At 41.6% G+C, this 27176-nt stretch overlaps 2 protein-coding genes across 5 annotated transcripts in view; one reads left to right on the top strand and one right to left on the bottom strand.

Annotated features, from left to right (window-relative positions):
* The window catches only part of LOC117507226 (limbin-like), a 126992-nt gene extending 115368 nt beyond the window's left edge, over positions 1-11624 (bottom strand). The window contains exon 1 of the mRNA XM_034167048.1: positions 11176-11624. Coding sequence (XP_034022939.1) covers positions 11176-11325 — 150 coding nt within the window. The 5' untranslated portion in view covers positions 11326-11624. The remainder of the gene's footprint in view (positions 1-11175) is intronic.
* Positions 11625-14216: 2592 nt separating this feature from the next.
* LOC117507225 (ellis-van Creveld syndrome protein) overlaps positions 14217-27176 on the top strand; it is a 69081-nt gene continuing 56121 nt past the window's right edge. For 2 of the 4 annotated variants that reach the window (XM_034167045.1, XM_034167044.1), the window contains exons 1-3: positions 14225-14560; positions 14649-14756; positions 17487-17570. In XM_034167045.1, coding sequence (XP_034022936.1) covers positions 14381-14560; positions 14649-14756; positions 17487-17570 — 372 coding nt within the window. In that variant the 5' untranslated portion in view covers positions 14225-14380. Of the gene's footprint in view, positions 14561-14648; positions 14757-17486; positions 17571-27176 lie in introns of all 4 variants that reach the window. The other 2 variants (XR_004559651.1, XM_034167046.1) reach the window with 2 other exon arrangements.

Here is a 27176-nt window from a genome sequence, read left to right as displayed (position 1 = left end):
ATTCGAGCGGTGCACATAATTTTATACTGCACTAGCACTGGTGCAAGAAACTTTATCCAAGTTTTATCAACTATAAGCACCAGTAGAATGAACCAATAAAGGAATAAATAAGGAAAAAAACAATTTCCAGTGTGTTGTCTTCGTCTTCCCTGCGTTTTATGACTCTCACACACGGAGCGAGTTGCTGTGCTCTATTTGTTGTGGAAAGCTGACAAATGTTGCCAGCGGCGCCGTCCCTGGATTCACAACACCCTATGAGACGTTCCCAATTCGGGGAGTTTCATTATTTGCTGCAGCTCCTGCAGCAAATAACTGGAGCTGCAGGAGTTTGAGGCCCTCCTGTCCCGTTCACACGCACATGTAAACAAAGAAAAGAAAAGAAAAGAAAAAAAAAACTGGCTGCTGCTGCGGTTCCTCGCTCTCTCTCCCCTCAATCTCTGTCATAATTGTGTTATAAACCAGTCACCATTTGTTTTATTATACATCTGTGTAGTTAATAAATAAAATAATCTTGACGGACGATTCGTTCGCGCACGTGAAAAAAAAAAACACAGAAAAAAAAAAACTGTCTGCCACTGCTGCTGCTCTCCCCTCAAACTCTCCCCAGAGAGGAACAGTCTGACACATCAGAGGAGGAGTTTTAAGGTTGATATAAGACTGACTTTTGGTTTGCAAGTAACTTTTTTGTTGTTGGTGCAAATAATTTTTTGTTACTAGCACCAGTGCAAGTAGGTTAAAAAATGTATTTTTGAAGAGTTTCAGTCAGGTTTTAGAATTCATCATAGTACAGAAACAGCGTTAGTGAAGGTTACAAATGATCTTCTTATGGCCTCGGACAGTGGACTCATCTCTGTGCTTGTTCTGTTAGACCTCAGTGCTGCTTTTGATACTGTTGACCATAACATTTTATTACAGAGATTAGAGCATGCCATATGTATTAAAGGCACTGCGCTGCGGTGGTTTGAATCATATTTGTCTAATAGATTACAATTTGTTCATGTAAATGGGGAATCTTCTTCACAGACTAAAGTTAATTATGGAGTTCCAGAAGGTTCTGTGCTAGGACCAATTTTATTCACTTTATACATGCTTCCCTTAGGTAGTATTATTAGACAGTATTGCTTAAATTTTCATTGTTACGCAGATGATACCCAGCTTTATCTATCCATGAAGCCAGAGGACACACACCAATTAGCTAAACTGCAGGATTGTATTACAGACATAAAGACATGGATGACCTCTAATTTCCTGCTTTTAAACTCAGATAAAACTGAAGTTATTGTACTTGGCCCCACAAATCTTAGAAACATGGTGTCTAACCAGATCCTTACTCTGGATGGCATTACCCTGACCTCTAGTAATACTGTGAGAAATCTTGGAGTCATTTTTGATCAGGATATGTCATTCAAAGCGCATATTAAACAAATATGTAGGACTGCTTTTTTGCATTTATGCAATATCGCTAAAATCAGAAAGGTCTTGTCTCAGAGTGATGCTGAAAAACTAGTTCATGCATTTATTTCCTCTAGGCTGGACTATTGTAATTCATTATTATCAGGTTGTCCTAAAAGTTCCCTAAAAAGCCTTCAGTTAATTCAAAATGCTGCAGCTAGAGTACTGACGGGGACTAGAAGGAGAGAGCATATCTCACCCATATTGGCCTCTCTTCATTGGCTTCCTGTTAATTCTAGAATATAATTTAAAATTCTTCTTCTTACTTATAAAGTTTTGAATAATCAGGTCCCATCTTATCTTAGGGACCTCGTAGTACCATATCACCCCAATAGAGCGCTTCGCTCTCAGACTGCAGGCTTACTTGTAGTTCCTAGGGTTTGTAAGAGTAGAAAGCTTTCAGGCTCCTCTCCTGTGGAACCAGCTCCCAATTCAGATCAGGGAGACAGACACCCTCTCTACTTTTAAGATTAGGCTTAAAACTTTCCTTTTTGCTAAAGCTTATAGTTAGGGCTGGATCAGGTGACCCTGAACCATCCCTTAGTTATGCTGCTATAGACGTAGACTGCTGGGGGGTTTCTTTCTCTTTTTGCTCTGTATGCACCATTCTGCATTTAATCATTAGTGATCGATCTCTGCTCCCCTCCACAGCATGTCTTTTTCCTGGTTCTCTCCCTCAGCCCCAACCAGTCCCAGCAGAAGACTGCCCCTCCCTGAGCCTGGTTCTGCTGGAGGTTTCTTCCTGTTAAAAGGGAGTTTTTCCTTCCCACTGTAGCCAAGTGCTTGCTCACAGGGGGTCGTTTTGACCGTTGGGGTTTTACATAATTATTGTATGGCCTTGCCTTACAATATAAAGCGCCTTGGGGCAACTGTTTGTTGTGATTTGGCGCTATATTAAAAAAAAATTGATTGATTGATTGATTTCGACCCATGGTACCTCACTCGTACACCGCAAGCCTCCACCAACACTAGTTTCCTATTCCAGAAGTTTCCAATGTTAGAAGTGGCATTTCATAAACTAACATATATAGTCCAGGAGCCAGTCATTGATTTTGACCTGATTGGTACCAGTGAAGGTGACCAAACAACACTTAGAATCCAGCCTAAGTGTATCATGGCCTACACAAAAATGTATGATGACCATCACAGGGTGGTAGCTGTAGCCAGCTAGGGGTCAATGAAGAATTACGCAGAGGTCAAAATGTAAAAATGCTCCAATCATGTTTAAAACTATATCACATTATTTGTCTGATCACAAGGATTCCAAAAAAGTATAGTTTCGACTATCTATGACGGAATGTTCTGGAGTTATGGGGTAAAAACAGCAAAAAATGGTGACAAAGGTCAGTTTCAGGGGTCAAAAGTTAAAGTTGCTCCAAATTCAGTAAAAAACTAGGACTACAAGCAGTCATATACGGGCCCTCGTTCCGCGTGACCGCCTACTCAGGCCAGTGCGTGCCCTTGTGACCACATGTGGGCATGTGCATACAGGGGCAACCACTCATCACACAGTTAAAATTTTAAGCAAGTCACACAATGCATGAAGGAGTTATGACATGTTGATGTTTCATCCACTAGGGAGCGCTCAGTATACAAACAGAGGGGCCAGGTGTGTTCAGGGGCCAACCGTCATCACACGTGAAGTTTCAAGTCAATCAGGCAAAGCATGAAGGAGTTATCATGACTTGATGTTCCTTGGCGAAGGGTCAAAATGGCGGCGCCATATTGGCCACACCATTCGACAAGAGGTTGTTGTGCTGTACCTGTGTATCAATTTTCATGATATGACAAAATTAAAGCCGTCAAAAGGAAGAACGTAATTTCATGGCGAATGGTCAATCTTTGGCACGCCGCCACACGGACGCCGTTACTCGTAACTTCACGGCGATCATCGCCTACGTTCACCAACTTGTTCTGCATGTTTTAGAAGTGGAATGAAGTTGATGGTGTTAAGTATGTGACATCAGTGCCTGTTTAAATATAATGATCCATGGCAAAGGGTCAAAATGGCGGCGCCATAGCGGCCACACCCTTCGACACAGAGAAAAGCTTTCGATAACTTTTGATCAGTATCATCTCTGGATGCTGTGAAAGAAATTTGAAGTGCATTGGACAAAATCCCTAGGAGGAGTTTGTTCAAATACAACGTGTGGAAATCACGCCAAAATGAGAAGAAAATTAAAAATGGCTGACTTCCTGTTTGGAGTAGACCTATGGTGCAAAAGACTTTTTTGTACGTCTATGAAAGTCACACGTGTACCAATTTTCATCTCCCTACTCCAAAAAAACCTCAATGGGGAGGGGTTTTTGAAAGTTTCAAGGGGGCGCTATTGAGGCATTTTGCCCCGCCCAAGGGCGACGCCCCTATGAATTGTAAGAGGTTGTTGTGTTTGACCTGTGTATCAATTTTCATGATGATATGACAAAATTAAAGCCATCAAAAGGAAGAATGAAATTTCATGGCGAAAGGTAAATATTCGGCACGCCGCCACACGGGCGCCATTTGTCATAACCTCATGGCGTTCATCGCCTACATTCACCAACTTGTTCTGCATGTTTTAGAAGTGGAAGGAAGTTGATGGGGTTAACTATGTGACATCAGTGCTTGTTTAAGTATAATGTTCCATGACGAAGGGTCAAAATGGTTTTACAGGTTTTCTATGTCAGCAATAGTTTATTGAGTCTCAAAGTAAATAAATGTGAAATTGGTCACTGGATCCTTGATCTCTGGTCATAAATAAAAACTGTACATGGTCATTGGAGCCTAAATCTCTGGGACAGGCTCATCCAGAAGTCGGCAAAACCTTATTTAAGACATTGTTTTGGTGATTAGGGATGTCCTCATGTATCGCAATAAATATTCCAGAGAAAGGCAAGAGCTTCTCTCAGAATGTAGATGAATAGGCCTGAAAGAAGTTTCTGTTGGAAGTATTAAGTACAGAGGATCAGCAGGTTAGATGAATTGGAAACTTAATACACATACACATAATTGTCCAGGTTAGGGATGCACCGATCCCGATACCAGTATTGGGTATCGGCCCGATCCCGTATGTATGTACTTGTACAGTTCGAAATTAGCGCATGAAACATCGCACTGATGGGCAGGCATGCACGAACCCGGTGTGAGAGTTCATGCACGTGCCAATGTCATTCAAGCAGGAACAGCGCCAGGTGCAGCACAAGGCACCGCTTATGTGGTATAAATAATGAATAAAAAACAGCCAGTACCTGTGGAACCACATCACGCTGCTTATGTAGAATAATTTTTTAAAAACACAGAAAAAAACACCACCCACTGGACGCAAACTCGCCCCTTTCAAAAGCTCTGATTACCAGTCAGAGACTTTACCACTGAGCTACAGAGCTGTTCTTTGAAAGCTGCGGAAATCTGCCTCATATCAGGAAAGACATGAAAGTATTACAAAAAAAAAAAATTAAAATCACACACCATATAAAAACACAACATTTATCAAGCGAGCAATACAAATATGATCTGTTCTGTTCCTCTGTAGATGACCCATGGTCACAGACATACAGTCATAAAATGACATGAATGAGAAGCAGTTCACTCGTCTCATTCATGTCCACAACTGCTGGCGCGTCTCCAAATGGCCACACGCGCACACGTGTCTTGTGAACGACGTGCTGCAGGACACCGCGTCATGTGGAACAGAGCTCATGTGGGTGACGTGACAATGAGATCTCCTGCTGTGTATCTGATCTGACGGTCCGTTTCAACATGGGAGCAGCCTGTCCATGTGTGCGCCGTGCACGCGCTTGCTTGCTGCAGCACATCGCCACAGTGATATATGTTTTTATTTATGTCCACTTGATAACAGCAAACAAACACATGCACGTCACAGTGGGCAGTTCTTTGTCCATGTCTGTCCAAACACAGTGTGTGGTGTCCACCTGGACCGTCTAGATCCACAGGTTTCCACAGCCGCTTCAGTGGGAGGACACACCTCCTGTCATCTCAGCGCACACACCAAAGCCACACTCGTGTGGGACTTAGACAAATTTCTCTGCGAGTACAAAAGTGATTGTCTGCAGTCTGTTATAGCAACTGGCCGCACATTTTCTAAATGCCATGCGAGCGGTGTTAGATGTTCATGTGTGTCACCTGGAATTTGGTCGGCACCTGCCGCAAGAGGGTGTGATGGGTTCGCACAGCGCACACTTTGTCTTTCAGGAGCTTGTGTGGGCAAACAGTTGTAGAAACAGGTGTAAGAGGCGTCGGAGGCAGGGATGACATTACACATTACACACGATTCCTGCGTCATGCGCACTAAGTGTGCACTTTGTCCAAACTTCGCACTTTTTTCCACCAAATGCACCTAAAGTCGCTTTCTGAGGATGACATGGCGTATAAAAATGCTTCCCCCTCCACACCCCTAGATTAAAGGTCCACTTTTGAAGACAATTTTTCATACTACTACTACTATTACTACTAATACTATAATAATTTTAACAATTAAAATGTTGAGAAAGAATTTAAATGTTAGAAAGAATTTAATAGCTACATTTATAAACAATGCAGATTATAAATTGTAAGTTTTACTGTTACAGTGCTGTCAACATTTAAATATGAGGAAGATGTCTATTTTATTTTTATAAAACAAGTATTTATGTTCATTGAAGTCAAGAAAGGGTAACTATAAAGTGAGTATTGGCGAAACTGGTTATCATGTTCATGTTGAGCTGGAAGGGGGTGTTGTCAGCAGCTTCTGAAAGTAACTAATAAAGTAACTAGTAATCTAATTTAGTTACTTTTAAAATTGAGTAATCAGCAAAGTAAGTCATCAGTAAAGAGTCACTTTTTCAAAGTAACTGTGGCAACAATGGTGCTCACAGACAAGTAAAGGTAGTGATGAAAAATTTCAGTTCAGTTATTGTTGTATATTTTGTAGTGCTGAAATCCACAGGTTACATTTCAGTGAGATGTCTGGCAGCATCATGTTTGTTAAGAAACACATGGTTAATGTTAAAGGACAATTTTTTGTAGTCAAAAAGTGAAATAACATGACTTAAGTGAAATGTTTGTAAATAAAAACAATGCTAATATACTGGCAGCAGTTACGGTCAAAAAGTAAGGAACAACTGATGAAATAAAACATTTTCAAAGTCATCATAAAATAGTAATGTATCATTAAGAATTTGTTGCGTTTTTATTGTGCGGCTAATTTGGTTTCCTCAGCGCAGCGTGCATGAGCGTGTGTTTGATTTATATCACAGGAGTGAATTTCTGCATTCACCAAATGCCTCACAAAACCACAAAAAAAATGCATAAAGGTACTCAATTTACTCACATTTGTTGTCAGTCTGGGTAAATCTGCGTACTCATTCTCATTGTTTCTGTAGCTAATCTCCTTTTCCTCAGCAGAGCGTGCGCTCGACAAAAACAAACGTGTTTTCCTCATGGCGAGTGGTCGGAGCTATCTCCGACCGCCAGCTAGCTCTGGCATAATGTAAATTAAAGAAAAACGATAAGGGAATTGTTAAGCAAAAGTCTATTGATGAACATTAACATTAATGGTCTCGTGGTTAAGGTGTTGGGCTTGAGTCCAGAAGATCATGGGTTCAAATCCCCGCCTGACTGGAAAATCTCTAAGGGCCCTTGGGCAAGGTCCTTAATCCCCGAGTTGCTCCCGACATGTAATGGGCGCCTTGTATGGCAGCAGCCTCACATCGGGGTGAATGTGAGGCATTGATGTGTAACACGCTTTGAGTGTCTGATGCAGATGGAAAAGCGCTATATAAATGCAGTCCATTTATTGATGTCGTGGATTGAATCATTTCTTATCGATTCTTAACAGGAACTGGTTTTCAAAACCCATCCCTATATACGCACTATTATTAGTGTCATTATTACTGTTGTTACCTCCGCCAAGGAGGTTATGTTTTCGGTCGCGTTTGTTTGTTTGTCTGTCTGTTTGTCAGCGGGATAACTCAAAACGTTTTGAACGGATTTTGATGAAAGTTTGTGGAGTGGTTGGAAATGACAAGAGGAACAAGTGATTACATTTTAGTGGTGATCCGGATCACGATCCGGATCCAGGAATTTGTTAAAGGATTCTTCACCATTGCGGGATAGGGGGAATTCTGACATTCTAGTTTGTAACTCCACAAAAACAAGGCAGAAAGGCTTGAAAAAAATTAGGGTGTAACACAGTCAAATGTTCTATCAAACAACAAAGTTTGGTGATAATCGGATGCGGATTCCGGATCTGGTGATCCAGAATATGCAAAAATATAGGGAAAATAGAAAATGTGTCAGTGTGAGGTGATAAATGAAGCTAGAGATGCACAACTAACACCAAATTGTAGCTGAATCTGTACTGATTCAGTAAGGTGTCATCAGATTTGATGTAGCTTCAAATGTTATGGAGCTAGATCCAGAAGAAAACCGCCATTACCGAAAAATCTTTTTTATACAATAACTTTTGAACTAATAAAGACATAAAAGTGATTCCAAGTTCTAGTGGTATGTTTTCATGGTCAAGGATGTCAAATATAAAGGAAAGAAAAGTGTATGTATCATAGTTTTGGTTGTAACACTGAATTGTTGAATAGATCACTGTGCCAAGGAGGGAATCTCTTTAGGGTCAATGACCCTGTGGCCTTGTTTAGAGAAGTGTTTCATAAATGTTAAAAAATTCATATATTTGCAGTTTAGTTGAATAATAATTGTATTTATTATTTTATAAATAATTTTATTTATTATTAATAATAATAATAATTTTGTCTATAAGCACATGCAATATATCAGTGCTCAGGTGACAGTAGCTTCTGGGAAACGTGCAAGTTGCAATAAACTGTGACTCCAAGCGCTAAGGATACATGCTATCCAGTCACAGCAGATGAAACTTTTTTACTACTGAGCAAACATCATTGTTAGACTTTTTTAGGTTCAGTGACTCCACGGCGTGTAGATGTTATGGCGTCAGTGACCCCATGGTCTTGGCAGAGGTTTGCACTCTCTGAGTGCTTCTAGTTATTATTATCATCATTATTATTTTATTTTACTTTTACTTCTATTTTGTAATTTCATTTTTAAATGGATCACAATGGAATTAAGTGTGCTGAAAACCCTCCTGTCCTGTGTACCAACAGCATTTCTTGTATATTCGTTTTGTGAATTGTTCTGGAATTTGTGTCTGTAGCATTGCCCAAGCAGAGGATCACCCCTTTGAGTCTGGTCTGCTTGAGGTTTCTTCCTCAGAGGGAGTTTTTCCTTACCACTGCTGCTCTGGGGGTTAATAAGTTTAGACCTTACTTGTGAGAAGTGCCTTGAGGCAAATCTGTTGTGATTTGGCGCTATATAAATGAAAATAAATAAATTGAATTGAGTGTTTTCACTTTATGTGTCATGTATTTTTAAATAATTACAATTATATGTATTTACACTGAACTTACCAAATAAAATCATGCATGCAGGCATGCACGCTTTTAACATATTTCCCGCTCCCTGCTGCAATTGCATGAGTCCAGAATGTAATTATCAATGTCCATTGGTCAGTGTTGTTCGCTAGTATCTGTAGTTTCTCCAAAAATATTAGTCCTATCAATGTTCTGTTTCGCCAGCGTTCATCCTTGACCCAAAATACTTAAGCATACCAAACAGCAAATGTCAGCTCTCAGGTGCTTTTATTTTTACACTCCCACAAACAGAGACGGTGGGAGACGACATCATACGCACTACACTTTTCTTTCATGGCAACGACAACATGACACTAAAGTAAACTGACTCAACCAACTGAAATACAGAAGCCCAATAAATCGATAACACTAATGACACTGTTAAACTAACATGAACCACAATAATATACAATTATAGACTTTTGATGAGGTGTTCCCGTGATTATGCGGACCTGGTCAGGATGGGTTTCACGGTCCGCATAATCACGGGTACACCAAAATCAAAAGTCTATAACTGTTTTATTATATGGTAAACAAGAAAATTGGGAGTTTGTCAAACATACTAAAACTGAAAAATCAATCTCAAGTTTCAACTCTTTATTATTACTGTCATACTGCACCAACAGGTCCAAAATACTTCATGAGCACAATCTCTAAAGCCCCTTTCACACCGGGGCTGCCTCGAGCTTCCTGTGGTGTCATAAGGACGCAGGAATGTCTGCGTCAGGCACGCGCTGCAGACAGACTGTGCACTCTGATTTATCTTCTAGTTTATATTTGTTCTTGTGCTGAGCTGCAGGTCTGCGCTCTGAGTTCTGTTATAATTTATCTTTCCTACTTTGACCACGAGATGCGTGTGTGCACGTGCGCAAACGAACCATCTGTGAGTAAATGTGGCGATGTCTGGAGTTATACTTGATGTGGACATGTCCTGTCTCTGGCAATCAGTCTGTGAACAGGACTTAGGTCCTTTCTTTAACACAGTGATGAGAGAGTTTGCGGAGAGTGAGGAGTGCAGGCAGCCTTTTTCTTTTAATTGTTAACGTGCGCGCACGAACGAATCGTCCGTGAGTGGACTGGAGATGTCCGGATTTTTTACTGAATGTGGACATGTCCTGTCTCTGGAAATCAGTCTGTGAGCAGAACTTTTATGGACTGTATTTAAACACATTTGTGAGAGAAGACCGAGGAGCTGCTGCAGCAGCTGCAGCCAGCAGCGTTTTTTTTTTTTTTTCGGTACACTGCACGCGAGGTGTAGTTTGGCTCCACCAGCGGTCAACTCGGCATGTGGTACAGCTCAGAAAGTGGTGAATGGGCCAATCAGAAGTTAGCAAAATCACATAGCATATAATAACATTTAAAATACTAAACTCCCATGGTGCATTGCAGCACAAGGTCCACTGTTGTCTGTTATTAGCTAATATCAGTAATTTTTTCAAAAATTTAATCCTACCGATTTTCCATTGTCGCAGCATTCATCCTTGACTCAAAATAAATAAGCATACCAAACAGCAAATGTCAGCTCTCCCTATTTTCTCCATGATCAAAGCCACACACACACACACACACACACACACACACACACACACACACACACACACACACACACACACACACACACACGCCACGTGGCTATTATAATATAGATGTCCACAAAATCCACAATCCGGATCACATCCGGCTCAAACTTTGTCAGGTGACAGTGAGAGCCGGTCTGCACCTCACTTTCAAATATGAGAGTGACTGGGGCACGTTTGATTGAGATATAATGTAAAATATACATTAAATGGGGTTTTCAATGTTAAATTTAAATGGCCACAAAATCTGTCACCTAGATCGGTTCCGGATCAAACCTGGTCAGACGATAAAGGATACTGGCCTACATAACAGTCTCGTATATTAAAGAAATTTGATCTTTTTTGTCAGAGTTCTGAATTTCTGAAAATTTATTCAATGTCAAACAGGGCTTTTTCCGATTTTTAAGCAGATTAGTGCTGCTGTTAAAACAAGTTGTTACATGTTTTCAGTCTACAAAAGTTATATTATGTTCAGTACATAAACTGAAAAAAATTAGGTAATCACTTTTTTTTAATTATAGATTTATGAATGGATATTATATCTCTGCCAAATTGTTGGTGTTTGCAGAGTTTATGCATCCCGTTAACATGATAATGTAATTGGCTCACCCCAAATAATTAATCCAAAACAATAAAAGAGTTACAGTTACAGCACATCGGGTATACGAGCAGAGTTTTCTAAGACAAACACAAAAACATTAAATAATTTGTTATTTGTTCCACTTACCCGTGGTTTCTCTGACACAGGAGTTAAAAACCTGCACCGCGTTCCATCCGGAGAGGTGCCGTTATCACAAACTCCAAGTCCAGCAGGAGAGAAAAAAGATGACATTTGCAAAAATGATGACATAAAAACGGTGATGTGTAGCTGAGACATTAGTTTGAGGTTAGCCTGCTGTGCTAAGCTACTGTCGCCGAGTTAAAAGGCGGCATCGTCTCTGGATGTTGGTGCTGAGAAAAACATTTCCACAGCTTTCTCCCGAGAAAAGGCAGGTACAGCAATGTTTCTGCAGAACAAAAAATCACTCATACAGCACTATTACAGAATAAACGACACCGACGGAGTCTCATAGTTTCTGGACACTCAAAACGACCCATAATCACTGTTACACTCGCTGAATAAACTTTTCCATTTCCAAAACTTGGGAACAGGCCCCGCCTCCAAAAACGTCAAGTAAATTAGCACATCGTATAAATATCCCATCATTCCCTTCAAATTAAAACCAGCATACAGAAAAAGGAAAGCATTTATAAAATAACACAAATGTCTAAAATTATTCTGTAAAATTGTATGACTAAAAAAAAGACTGCAGGTGGCACAGAATAAGATCATCAGATACATATATGATGAATTTACCACAAAGAATGCAGTTGGACTCCATTCATTTTCTACACCCGCTTACTCCAATTAAGGGTCACAGAGGGCTGGAGCCTATCCCAGCAGTTAGAGGTGGGCGATACCGTAAATACAGGCCCAGTATCGCCGATATCGATACCGATACTTTTTCATATTTAAGCTTCATAGATCCAAAGGATCCAAAAGACCTACGATAGAATTTCGCCAAACATTGTATGTGACAACAAAATACTTTATTATCACAATCAATATTTTTGTTTAAAAAAATATCACTCAACACAGCTTAGGGGCCAGGCTGAGCCTATCTGAATGGCTGTTGGCTGGCGCCGCTGAGACACGTGATGGCGCAACAACAAAAGACCAGAGGGGGAGGGTGTGCTGCTCCGTGTTGTGTGACACAGTGCAGCGCTGCTCTTACAGACAGAGAGTAGACTTTGATGAATCTTCATGCGCAGCAGTCAGTGCATGCGGGAGAGAAGAAAAGCTTGAGTATCGATCTTTTTACACGAGGATCGTTCAATATCAATGCCAGTGTTGGTATCGATATTATCGATATTAGGATCGATCCTCCCACCTCTACCAGCAGTCATAGGATGTGAGGCAGGGAACACCCTGGACAGGATGCCAGTCTGTCGCAGGGTCACATACAGACAGACAAACACATGCACGGTCAATTTAAAGTTTCCAGTTCACCTAATGTGCTTGTCTTTGGATGTGGGAATTCCGGAGTGAACCCATGCAAACATGGGGAGAACACACAAACTCCACACAGAAAGGCCCAAGTGGGAAGTGATCCCAAGACATTTTTGCTGTGAGACAACAGTATACGAGGGCTGTCAATAAAGTATAGGTCCTTTTTATTTTTTTCAAAAACTATATGGATTTCATTCATATGTTTTTATGTCAGACATGCTGGAACCCTCGTGCGCATGCGTGAGTTTTTCCACGCCTGTCGGTGACATCATTCACCTGTGAGCACTCCTTGTGGGAGGAGTCGTCCAGCCCCTCATCGGAATTCCTTTGTCTGAGAAGTTGCTGAGAGACTGGCGCTTTGTTTGATCAAAATTTTTTCTAAACCTGTGAGGCACATCGAAGTGGACACGGTTTGAAAAATTAAGCTGGTTTTCGGTGAAAATTTTAACGGCTGATGAGAGATTTTGAGGTGATACTGTCGCTTTAAGGACTTCCCACAGTGCGAGACGTCGCGCAGCGCTCTCAGGCGGCGTCATCAGCCTGTTTCAAGCTGAAAACCTCCACATTTCAGGCTCTATTGATCCAGGACGTCGTGAGAGAACAGAGAAGTTTCAGAAGAAGTCGGTTTCAGCATTTTATCCGGATATTCCACTGTTAAAGGAGATTTTTTTAATGAAAGACGTGTGGGCGGATTGCAGCGTCGGCTCGCAGCCGCCGCGACGCTCCGCCACAGGAAAAACACCTCTGTTGGAAGCCTTAAGGACAAGTTGGAACATGTCCAGCTGTTAAACAATTTCTCATATACTCACTCCACTGAAAGCCATCAAAAGCCAACTGGATTTTACAAATGTTATCAACAAGGAGGTGTTTTTCCTGTGCCGCCGCACCACGCCGGCTGCGTCCTGACGCGCGGACCCGTCCGCACGTCTTTCATTAAAAAAATCTCCTTTAACAGTGGAATATCCGGATAAAATGCTGAAACCGACTTCTTCTGAAACTTCTCTGTTCTCTCACAACGTCCTGGATCAATAGAGCCTGAAATGTGGAGGTTTTCAGCTTGAAACAGGCTGATGACCATGCCTGGGACCGCTGTGTGACGTCCCGCTCTGTGGGAAGTCCTTAAAGCGACAGTATCACCTCAAAATCTCTCATCAGCTGTTAAAATTTTCACCGAAAACCAGCTTAATTTTTCGAACTGTGTCCACTTCGATGTGTCTCATAGGTTTAGAAAAAAGTTTGATCAAACAAAGCGCCAGTCTCTCAGCAACTTCTCAGACAAAGGAATTCCGACGAGGGGCTGGACGACTCCTCCCACAAGGAGTGCTCACAGGCGAATGACGTCACCAACAGGCGTGGAAAAACTCACGCATGCGCACGAGGGTTCAAGCATGTCTGACTTATAAACATATGAATGAAATCCATATAGTTTTTGAAAAAAATAAAAAGGACCTATACTTTATGGACAGCCCTCGTACTAACCACCCATCCACCGTGCCGCCTGCAATTGCCATTTTTGAGCAATTGTTGTGACAAGGACCCTAGACACATGGAATGTCGTATTATCACAGCTAATCATGCATAATCACGCATTGTTCATGGAGCAGAACGTTTACGCTTAACGTTGTATGCGTGTTTATTTTGAAAGTATCTGTTTCGTTTCCGGCGCAATTTCAGTTATTTGTCAGAAACATTCGTACGTCGCTCAGCTTACAGATACTTTTTTTTTTTTTAAGTGAATGTTTTGATGAATTTTTAGGAACCTATCGGTACCAAAGATACCCAGTGTCTCCCAGCTTCATTAAGAATGAAAACAATCCTGGAACAAACGTGGAACAAAGTGAAGTGTGGCCGCTGAGAAGGTTTCTGGTTGTGTTTGGAGCAAATGGCAGAGCGGGAGCTGACGGCGGGATGCAGCACCGACGTGTCGGTCAGCTTCGCCGAGTCTTTGCACGTTTATCCGGGACTGCTGACTGTAGCTACAGTGTGCGGGGCTCTGTCAGGTATATTAGCTGCTGCTCTGTTATATGTCTTCTGCCTGAAGCCTTTACTGCTGACCACACAGGTGAGTGTCACAACACAGTCACCACCTCCTTCATCACTACTCTGCTTAAAAACAAAACAAAACGCTTTCTCTGATGTCGTCTAACTAGGGTTACAATGCAAGGAGACTGTTTGAACCCGATGACGGGGGTTTTGACAACAATCAAAGTGACAACAACAGCAGAAAGGAGGCTCCGAGTGGCACCGCGAATGATAAAGTATATTATTACTCTGTCTCTACTTGTAACGTTTCAAAGCTCTCTGTGTTGCCAGATCTCATAAGAAAAACAAGCAGCGATGTCTGTGAAAATAAGTAGAAGAAATGTTACCTTTTCAATATATATATTAAAAAACAGATTTCTGACTCTGCCAATCCGGACACCGATCACCTCCAGAATTCAGTGGAGTCATCCATGCCCTAATACCTATCTATGGCGCAAATTTGGTGAGAATCCCTAAAGTAGTTTTGACATAATCCTTCAAAGCTATAAAATGAAATCTTGATCCCGGATCTGGATCCAGATCACCGCCAAAATTAAATGAAGTCTTTCATGCCCTAATATCTATCTATGGCGCAAATTTGGTGAGAATCCGAAAAGTAGTTTTGACATAATTCAAAGCCTATATAAAATTAAATCTTGATCCAGGATCTGGATCCAGATCACCTCCAAAATTAAATGAAGTCTTCCATGGCCTAATATCCATCTGTGGTGCAAATTTGGTGAGAATCTAAGTAGTTTTGATGTAATCCTTCAAAGCCTATATAAAATGAAATCTTGATTCCGGATCCGGATCACCTCCAAAATTTCATGGAGTCTTCCATGGCCTAATATTTATCTGTGGTGAAAATTTTGTCAAAATCCGTGCAGTAGTTTTGATGTAATCCTGCTAAAAGATGGACAAATAAATAAACAAACGCAAATTATTTTATTACATCCTTGGGGTGTAAAAACAAGCAACCACCTAAAATACTTCAGTGTAATGAAGTATTTGAATCTATCTCTGGTGGAACTTTACGTGCCGGCCCGGGCTTTGCGGTTGCAGGATGCGGGACTTCTCTGTGTTCCCAGGGTGAAGAAGAAGTCAGCAGGTCAAAGAGCCTTTTCGTATCGTGCACCCACCCTGTGGAACAGTCCTCCTGCGACCGTGAGGCAGTCTGAGTCTGTGGACATTTTTAAGTCAAGACTCAAAACCTATTTTTATTCTCTTTCTTATGGATAGTTTTTATTTTTATTTGTTTTATTCTTTTACTTCTGTTTTTATTTATGTATTTGAATTTTTTAATTCATTTTTAATTATTTATTCAATTTTATGTTGACTTGTTTTATGTAAAGCGCTTTGAGACAGCTTTTGCTGTGATTTGCCGCATTATAAGCTAATTAAATTAAATTAAAATATATCACTCATGATTCTCTGTTGGATTTTCTGGAGCCAAATCCAGCATCGGGGTTGCTGTCGATGCTTAAAAAGTCTTAAAATGCATTGAATTTGTTAATTAAAATGCCAAGACATGGGAAGTAGGATTTTAATAATTTTACTTCGGACATTAAATTAAAAAATATCAAAGTAAATGGTAATATTTAGCATTTTTAATTCACTGAAAGCCTCTTGTAATGCCATGAAAAATGAGACAGATGAGACCTATTTTATTTGTTCCAGGAATGCTTAGAGCAGAGATCATTTCAGCAAGCAAGAGAGGACTTAAATTAATTCAAAATTATTTCCAGACAGTGCGAATTTTGATCATCAATATAATATTATGAATCTTTTATTTAAATGATAAGGAATACAATTATAGTGGTGCCAAAGAAAATTCTTTTTATGACTTAAATCTTAAAAAACCCAAAGGCCATATTCCAGCTTAACAGAATATAGGCAAGGATACTGGGAAGGAAATTTAAACCAATCTCCCAAACAGCATAAACACGGAGCTTCTCATACTTTGCATAGTAGATTGAAAATATTATCTCAGACAAAAATAGATTGCAAATGTTCAGGGTAGTTACATGGTATAGGTGGGCAATGACGACATACAGGGATTTTTTGTGACAAATATGCCAATTGGTTCCAGAAAAATACTTTTAAATTTTATTAAAATTGTATTTTCAAGAAAATGGCCAAACGTTTTCTCTGTATCATCTGAAAAGACAGTACATTTTACAAGCTTTTTGTTCACAAATTCGAACAGCAGACAACTGTAAACAAAAACTGACAGTGTTGTCTGTTGTTGATGTTTTTTTTTTAAGTTGTAACAATAAAGACGGAAAATTGACGGAAAAGATTTGTAGTTCACACGTACCTCCAGATCCATTGATTTTGATGACAATACAACACTAGTTTGACTTGAAATGAGTGAGATCATGTGAGTAGTGTTGATCATCTGATCTTTGCCGGAAAAATTTGGTCCTCAATAAATGTTTTCTTCATTTAAATGAGCTGTAATTACATTATAATGCTTTGAATTAGGTAGAACCTAAATTTAGTCAGTTTTGTGAACTCTGAAGGTCTGTACAGCTTTCAGCTGCGGGAAACCTGCAGCAGTGACTTGGTGAAGACATGTCGCCAATCCATGACAGACAAATTAAATAGGCTGTTGCTGCTTAGACAGAAGATGGAATGCCTCTGATTGGCTGATCGTAATCACGACAACCCCTCTGCCAGCCCTTTTCCTCAAGTGTCTATGGCAGATTCGTTAACCCTTTAACCCTTAACATGAACCCAAACTCTGATCCACGGGATTTTAATGTATAAAAATGTTTCTTCCAGCTCTCTGTGCTTCTACTACTTCTTGTGCCACAGCTGTAGAGTTCATGGTTTCTTCTGTACCTGTAGACCTGTAGCCACTTTGAATTAGATAATCATAAAGCTATTGCTATGGTACCGTATTTTCTGCTTTGATGTTTATAAATTAACGTCTCACTAACTTAATTTGTTTACTCATTGACTAGGAGAAGAAGCAGCCCATGAACAGTGATGTGGCTGCATTTGCATCCAGAGCAAAGGTGGTTTACCCCATCAACCAAAAATACAGGGTAAGTACAGGGTCAATATTGTCATTAAAAAATAATATAGCACCTTCAACTGCACCACAGACTAAAACAATTAAATGTGGTTTATTAAATATTAGGTCTCTCTCTTCTGAGTCCCTGTTAGTAAATGATATAATTGATCAACATATTGATTTATTCTGCCTTACAGAAACCTGGTTACAGCAGGATGAATTTGTTAGTTTAAATGAGTCAACACCCACGAGTCACACTAACTGTCAGAATGCTCGTAGCACGGGCCGAGGGGGAGGATTAGCAGCAATCTTCCACTTCAGCTTATGAATTATTAATTAATTCATTTGAAAGCTTGACTCTTAGTCTTGTCCATCCAAATTGGAAGTCTCAAAAACCAGTTTTATTTGTTATTATCTATCGTCCACCTGGTCGTTACTGTGAGTTTCTTTGTGATTTTTCAGACCTTTTGTCTGACTTAGTGCTTAGCTCAGATAAGATAATTATAGTGGGTGATTTTAACATCCACATAGATGCTGAGAATGACAGCCTCAACACTGCATTTAATCTATTATTAGACTCAGTTGGCTTTGCGTTTTGAGTTGGCTCAAAATGTAAATGAGCCCACCCACCACTTTAACCACACTTTAGATTTTGTTCTGACATATGGCATAGAAATTGAAGACTTAACAGTATTCCCTGAAAACCCCTTTTTGTCTGATCATTTCTTAATAACATTTACATTTACTTTAATGGACTACCCAGCAGTGGGGAATAAGTTTCATTACAGTAGAAGTCTTTCTGAAAGCGCTGTAACTAGGTTTAAGGATATGATTCTTTCTTTGTTATGTTCTTCAATGCCATATACCAACACAGTGCAGAGTAGCTACCTAAACTCTGTGAGTGAGATAGATTATCTCATCAATAGCTTTACATCCTCATTGAGCACAACTTTGGATGCTGTAGCTCCTCTGAAAAAGAGAGCCTTAAATCAGAAATGCTTGACTCCGTGGTATAACCCACAAACTTGCAGCTTAAAGCAGATAACCTGTAAGATGGAGAGGAAATGGCATCTCACTAATTTAGAAGATCTTCATTTAGCCTGGAAAAAGAGTCTGTTGCTCTATAAAAAAGCCCTCCGTAAAGCTAGGACATCTTACTATTCATCACTAATTGAAGAAAATAAGAACAACCCCAGGTTTCTTTTCAGCACTGTAGCCAGGCTGACAAAGAGTCAGAGCTCTACTGAGCCGAGTATTCCTTTAACTTTAACTAGTAATGACTTCATGTCTTTCTTTGCAAATAAAATTTTAACTGTTAGAGAAAAAAATTATTCATAACCATCCCAAAGACATATCTTTATGTTCGGCTGCTTTCAGTAATGCTGGTATTTGGTTAGACTCTTTCTCTCCGATTGTTCTATTATTTTCATTAGTTACTTCCTCCAAACCATCAACATGTCTATTAGACCCCATTCCTACCAGGCTGCTCAAGGAAGCCCTACCGTTAATTAATGCTTCGCTCTTAAATATGATCAGTCTATCTTTATTAGTTGGCTATGTACCACAGGCTTTTAAGGTGGCAGTAATTAAACCATTACTTAAAAAGCCATCACTTGATCCAGCTATCTTAGCTAATTATAGGCCAATCTCCAACCTTCCTTTTCTCTCAAAAATTCTTGAAAGGGTAGTTGTAAAACAGCTAACTGATCATCTGCAGAGGAATGGTCCATTTGAAGAGTTTCAGTCAGGTTTCAGAATTCATCATAGTACAGAAAGAGCATTATTGAAGGTTACAAATGATCTTCTTATGGCCGCAGACAGTGGACTCATCTCTGTGCTTGTTCTGTTAGACCTCAGTGCAGCTTTTGATACTGTTGACCATGAAATTTTATTACAGAGATTAGAGCATGCCATAGGTATTAAAGGCACTGCGCTGCAGTGGTTTGAATCATATTTATCTAATAGATTACAATTTGTTCATGTAAATGGGGATTCTTCTTCATGGACTAAGGTTAATTATGGAGTTCCACAAGGTTCTGTGCTAGGACCGATTTTATTCACTTTATACATGCTTCCCTTAGGCAGTATTATTAGAAAGCATTGCTTAAATTTTCATTGTTACGCAGATGATACCCAGCTTTATCTATCCATGAAGCCAGAGGACACACACCAATTAGTTAAACTGCAGGAATGTCTTTCAGACATAAAGACATGGATGACCTCTTATTTCCTGCTTTTAATAGTAGAGAAGCTTGAATCTTCGACTGGATTGTGTTGCTTGACGTGAGGACGTTTCGCTTCAAATCACAGAAGCTTCCTCAGCTAAAATTCTTGCTCTGGTAGTCTGACTTCTGTCTTGACTCTTGTAGAGAAGAATAAACCAGAAGCCAACAAAAGCTGGAGTTTGTTAACCTAACCAGACCCCACCTACCGAGAGGCTGACTGCTATAGGCTAGTGACTAAACAATAGCTCTAATTAGCACCTGTTGTGCTCTAGTTAGCACTCTCCTAATGACAGGACGGAAGCCTCCCCTGATGGCTCCCTTGACGACTCTCTCCTGATGACGTGAATGACTCATTACCATGAACAAAAGACTGAAACTGCTTTGACCTGAGTACCACATTGTAAACAGGGGACAAAGCGTGTCTGAGACCCGCTCCGCGGTTAAGGCTGGGTTTCAACTGTTTTACAAAGAATGCTTCCTTGACACCTCTCTCAAACCATTTCTTCTCTCTGGCTAAGATTTTAACTTCCTTGTCCTCAAACGTGTGGTTAGTGTCTTTCAGGTGGAGATGAACTGCAGACTGAGGTCCACTGGCGACCTCTCTGCGGTGCTGGTATAGCTTCTTGTGTAAAAGTTGCTTCGTCTCACCTATGTAGTGTTCATTACAGTTTTCCTGACATAGGTGAAACGAAGCAACTTTTACACAAGAGGCTATACCAGCACCGCAGAGAGGTCGCCAGTGGACCTCAGTCTGCAGTTCATCTCCACCTGAAAGACACTAACCACACGTTTGAGGACAAGGAAGTTAAAATCTTAGCCAGAGAGAAGAAATGGTTTGAGAGAGGTGTCAAGGAAGCATTCTTTGTAAAACAGTTGAAACCCAGCCTTAACCGCGGAGCGGGTCTCAGACACGCTTTGTCCCCTGTTTACAATGTGGTACTCAGGTCAAAGCAGTTTCAGTCTTTTGTTCATGGTAATGAGTCATTCACGTCATCAGGAGAGAGTCGTCAAGGGAGCCATCAGGGGAGGCTTCCGTCCTGTCATTAGGAGAGTGCTAACTAGAGCACAACAGGTGCTAATTAGAGCTATTGTTTAGTCACTAGCCTATAGCAGTCAGCCTCTCGGTAGGTGGGGTCTGGTTAGGTTAAAAAACTCCAGCTTTTGTTGGCTTCTGGTTTATTCTTCTCTACAAGAGTCAAGACAGAAGTCAGACTACCAGAGCAAGAATTTTAGCTGAGGAAACTTCTGTGATTTGAAGCGAAACGTCCTCACGTCAAGCAACACAGTCCAGTCGAAGATTCAAGCTTCTCTACTATGGAAACCACCTGGACAACTGAGAGCCTACAAATAAACATTCCTGCTTTTAAATTCAGATAAAACTGAAGTTATTGTACTTGGCCCCACAAATCTTAGAAACATGGTGTCTAACCAGATCCTTACTGTGGATGGCATTACCCTGACCTCCAGTAATACTGTGAGAAATCTTGGAGTCATTTTTGATCAGGATATATCCTTCAATGCACATATTAAGCAAATATGTAGGACTGCTTTTTTGCATTTGCGCAATATCTCTAAAATTAGAAAGGTCTTGTCTCAGAGTGATGCCGAAAAGCTAATTCATGCATTTATTTCTTCTAGGCTGGACTACTGCAATTCATTATTATCAGGTTGTCCCAAAAGTTCCCTGAAAAGCCTTCAGTTAATTCAAAATGCTGCAGCTAGAGTACTGACAGGGACTAGAAGGAGAGAGCATATTTCACCCATATTGGCTTCTCTTCTTTGGCTCCCTGTTAATTCCAGAATAGAATTTAAAATTCTTCTTACTTATAAGGTTTTGAATAATCAGGTCCCATCTTATCTTAGGGACCTCATAGTACCATATCACCCCAATAGAGCGCTATGCTCTCAGACTGCAGGCTTACTTGTAGTTCCTAGGGTTTGTAAGAGTAGAATGGGAGGCAGAGCCTTCAGCTTTCAGGCTCCTCTCCTGTGGAACCAGCTCCCAATTCGGATTAGGGAGACAGACACCCTCTCTACTTTTAAGATTAAGCTTAAAACTTTCCTTTTTGCTAAAGCTTATAGTTAGGGCTGGATCAGGTGACCCTGAACCATCCCTTAGTTATGCTGCTATAGACTTAGACTGCTGGGGGTTCCCATGATGCACTGAGTGTTTCTTTTTATTCACCTCTTTTTGCTCTGTATGCACCACTCTGCATTTAATCATTAGTGATTGATCTCTGCTGTCTTCCACAGCATGTCTTTTTCCTGATTCTCTCCCCTCAGCCCCAACCAGTCCCAGCAGAAGACTGCCCCTCCCTGAGCCTGGTTCTGCTGGAGGTTTCTTCCTGTTAAAAGGGAGTTTTTCCTTCCAACTGTCGCCAAGTGCTTGCTCATAGGGGGTCGTTTTGACCGTTGGGGTTTTTCTGTAATTATTGTATGGCTTTTGCCTTACAATATAAAGCGCCTTGGGGCAACTGTTTGTTGTGATTTGGCACTATATAAATAAAATTGATTTGATTTTATTAAACATATTCAATGTACACTTAAAGATATATAAGGTAACCTAATAGCATGTCTACCACTGCTATGGTGGTTAATACCCTGTTAATTGAATGTTAAATATTCTAAAAAAAAAAAAAAAAAAAAAAAATAGATGCTGCTCATGACCCAGATCTGTTCAGAGAAACAGACATACACACCATACAGCCTTCTTGGTTGAGGTTAACGTTGCTATTTATGGAATTCCAAAAAATGATATGCAGATTTAGAGTAGTACAACCCCAATTCCAATGAAGTTCGGACGTTGTGTAAAATGTAAATAAAAACAGAATACAATGATTTGTAAATCTTCTTCGACCTACATTAAATTGAATACACCACAAAGACAAGATATTTAATGTTCAAACTGATAAACTTTATTGTTTTTGTGCAAATATTTGCTCATTTTGAAATGGATGCCTGCCACACGTTTTAAAAAGCTGGGGCAGTGGTATGTTTACCACTGTGTTACATTACCTTTCCTCCTAACAACACTCAATAAGCGTTTGGGAACTGAGGACACTCATGATTGGGTATAAAAGGAGCATCCCCAAAAGTCTCAGCCATTCACAAGCAAAGATGGGGCGAGGATCACCACTTTGTGAACAAGTGCATGAAAAAAAATAGTCCAACAGTTCAAGAACAATGTTTCTCAATGTTCAATTGCAAGGAATTCAGGGATTTCATCATCTACAGTCCATAATATAATCAGAAAATTCAGAGAATCTGGAGAACTTTCTACATGTTCCTTCGACCCCTCAGGCAGCACTGCATTAAAAACCGACATCATTGTGTAAAGGATCTTACTGTGTGGGCTCAGGAACACTTCAGAAACCATTATTTGTCGCTACATCTACAAGCACAAGTTAAAACTTCATACATCAACAACATCCAGAAATGCCGCCACCTTCTCTAGGCCCAAGCTCATTTGAAATGTGTGGCAAAGCGGACAATTTACTCCTCAATCGTCAAGGCAATTAGAAATCGTGAATGAACATGATATGTCGGACTTCTGACACCACCCTGGGAATTTCACTCAGGGAATTCGACAGTTGAATAACTTCAACCTAAGACACAGAGGTTCGTTGTAATTGAGACATAGATGTGGTTCCCAAATACAAAAAAATAATTTATTAACAATTAAAGTTCTAGTTAGACAATTTTGTAAAAAACTCATTTAAAACACCACCGATTATGACCACATGAGGGCGCCCTTGTATCACGCAGCTCGGCAGCACACGCAGCTGGCAGAGTTTTCCAAATGTCCACACTGAGCGTAACGCCGCCGCAGCAAACAGGGCACTTCCACCAGTCTCACAAGACGAGATCTTTCAGCAGAGCACCAGAGCAAAGCAGCAGGGCCTCCTTCCACAGCTTGGTCCAAAATCCTACATTTTAAACAAATAAATATAAAACAAATATCTGAAAGGGGAACTTATTTTGTGCTGTACATACCGAACCGTCCATCACAGCAATCAGCTGTAACTCGACACCACCCCAGAGCGTCAAGAGCACCACAAACTCAGCAGCGCACCACCAACGACAGCCCACACAGAGGTCTCTGTACAACAAAACCATTTCCTTAAACACTCACCACTACACCTCAATGAGCCTGCAGCTGTGGCCGGCGCCTACGTGTCTTCACGGGAACGTGGAAGTGAACACGTCCAAACACCTGCAGTCAGTCTCCAGAAAGAGAAAGAAGAGCACACACACTCCCTCTTTTATGCAAACACTCCTCTGCCACAACCAGCTGCACTCAATCCACCAGCTGAACATCAAGGTCATCCATCCTGCTACAATCCACCCCCACAAATTGTATCGTCGCCCCAACGATGCAATAGACCCCATTCCTTAACCTTAATCATACCAATATATTACATAGGGCCAGAAGGACCCACTTACACTGCAGACCATGGAAGATGATGAATATTAGAATGATGACCCGCAGTAACCCTAGTCGTCCGCCGAAGTACAACCTCTTCACTAGGGGGGAGGGAAGACATACTAGACTCCACTGGCAGAGGTGGCACAGCAACCACTGGATCTACTGGTGGACTCAACTGCGGGGAAGCAGGTAAACTCACAACCTCCGCACTCTCCACCTGAGGGGCAACCTGGGTCACCTCTCCCACCCCCTCCACCTGAGGAGCAGGCGTAGTCACCACTGCCCGCACAACTGAAGTAGACACAGGGTCCTCGGATCCTGACACTTTGAGTTTCATCTTTAACCCCTCATGCTGCAAACGCTCCAGCACCACCCTCAACCTATCCAGATGTTGGTCAACAGTAGAGGAAAAAACCACAATGTCATCCAAATACAACAATAAGGGCAGACACTGCTGATCACCAAAAATCCTCTGCATCAATCTCTGAAAAGTACCAGGAGTGTTGCAAAGCCCAAAGGGCATCCAGTTCCACTCAAACAAACCAAAAGGCATGCAAAAGGCCATCTTATGACGATCAGCCTCCGCCACAGGAACCTGATTATACCCACTCGCCAGATCCATGGTAGAAAACCAACTAGCCCCAGTGAGGGCATCCAAGGACTCATCAATCCGAGGCAAAGGGAAGGTGTCCTTCCTAGTTTTTCCATTCAAGAGCCTGTAATCAACACACATGCGCAAACTGCCATCCTTTTTCTTAACCAGCACAATAGGAGAGGCATAAGGACTGATACTCTCCCTAATAACTTGTGTTCCAAGCAGCTGATTGATGTGATCTTTGACAACTTCATACTCAGAAGGTGGAATTCTGCGATACTGCTGTCGCACTGGAATATCATCCAGAAGCAGAATCTCATGTGATATTAGGTCAGTACAACCCAGATCCCCATCTTGGGCTGAAAAGACAGAACTAAACTGACCCAACAATGCTCTCACCTTACCTTGTACTTCCAGAGGCAAGTGACCCAATTCCAGGGCTGTAGTCTGATCCTGCACTGATGGAGAAATGGACTGCGAGGCCACTACTGCCTCCACCGGGGGCACCTCGGCAACCCCCGCAGGCAGACTCACAACCCGATCTTCCTCTAAAGTGCCAATCATAGCCCGGGGACGTAACCACACATCCACCAATCCCACATTCATCACTGGAATGTAGGCTATACCCTGCTCCACCTGCACCAATGCAGGAGATGCCAACAGTCCAGCAGGCAAGCCAGACTCCACAGGCTCAAACAGAGCCGCCCCATCAGAATACCGCTCAGAGCATGTCGCCCTAACAAACTTCATTACACCGCCCGGAATCTGACAAGCCTCTCCCCCATGAACCTTAACCTTCCCTACTCCTTGATCCACAAAACCACTAGCCTTGTGGCACTTCTGAAAGGCCTGCGTGACATAATCCGGAGCCTCCGCCACTGCTGGCAAATCAAACAGGGAAACCCCATACTGCCCCAAAAGTTCATCATAACACCTGCGGATGACATTCATCCGCAGGACCCCAGAAGCCTGCGGAGACACACCAGGCACATCTTTAACCACCAAAATGCCACATGCTGGCATCAGTTTACCACAAAGCTCCACATCCAACTCCAGATAGCCCAGGTAAGGGATGGCTAAGCCATTAGCTGCTTTAAGCTGTAGCCAATTACATGATTTCAGCCACCCCAAACCCACTGGCTCAAACTGCTGATGAAAAAGAGACTCTGGAATAGTTGACACCATAGATCCTGTATCTATCAAACAAGGGATCCCAACTCCCCCCATGCTCACCATTAAATGAAGACACGGCGACACAAGCTTGGACACTACCCTGTCACACGTCCTACCCAAACCTGAGCCAGTAACTTGCCCCCCGAGCTGTGGCTCCGCAGCTCGGCGGGCACTAGTTTCCCGACCCCTGAGCGGCAGAAGATGGTTTGTTCAATGAAGAGGCCGACAAAAAGGATCGACTGTGGGCCACCACCCGAACTCCATCACACTCCCTGACAAAGTGACCTGGTTTCTGGCAGTACCTACAAATTATAGACCCCCGGGGAACTGATTGACGAAACTGCCCAGAATGCTGCAAATGGGAAATACTCTGAGTCAGCCGATTCAACTGCTCCTGTTGCCGCTGGAGCATCTCCCTTACTTCCTGTAGTTCTGAGGCCTGAAAAGAACCAGCCTCCACCTGGCCACTGCCTTGAACCCCGCACTGAGTGCCCGCAATAGACTGGATGGAAAAATCACTACCCTTCGTACCTCCAGGTGAGCCCTCTCATTCCCATCCCATCTGGTCCGCTTCAGAGACATGACAGGCTCTCACACAAGCCTGCATCTCCTCCAACCATTCAGCCAACCCCATACCTGTCTTACCATTAAACATGGGACATTTTCTATCTTGGGGTAAAAAAATAAACTTCTCCATTACTGGAGCATTACCACTAGAGGACACTTTAGATGAGGGCTCTATACTCGGGCCAGGCGCTGCCTCCTGCTTCAACCTCTCATTCTCCACCCTAAGCTGAGTGACTAACTCTCTCAGCTCCTGCGTTTCCTCTGCCATCATACCCCTTGAGACTTTCCCACAATGAAGATGCGATCAAAATAGGGGAAATTACTTGCACCAAGGCCACCTGCTGCTTTGCTCTGGACAACAAGAAAAAACAAAACAAATTACACACACACAAAAAAAATTATCACCAAAAAACTAACAGAACACACCAAAACCGAAACCATTTCCTTAAACACTCACCACTACACCTCAACGAGCCTGCAGCTGTGGCTGGGGCCTACCTGTCTTCATGGGAATGTGGAAGTGAACACGTCCAAACACCTGCAGTCAGTCTCCAGAAAGAGAAAGAAGAGCACACACACTCCCTTTTTTATGCAAACACTCCTCTGCCACAACCAGTTGAACATCATTAAGGTCATCCATCCTGCTACAAA

This window comes from Thalassophryne amazonica, chromosome 3, assembly GCF_902500255.1.
Source record: "Thalassophryne amazonica chromosome 3, fThaAma1.1, whole genome shotgun sequence".
Taxonomy (NCBI): Eukaryota; Metazoa; Chordata; class Actinopteri; order Batrachoidiformes; family Batrachoididae; genus Thalassophryne; species Thalassophryne amazonica.
This window is presented reverse-complemented; position numbering and strand designations above follow the sequence as displayed.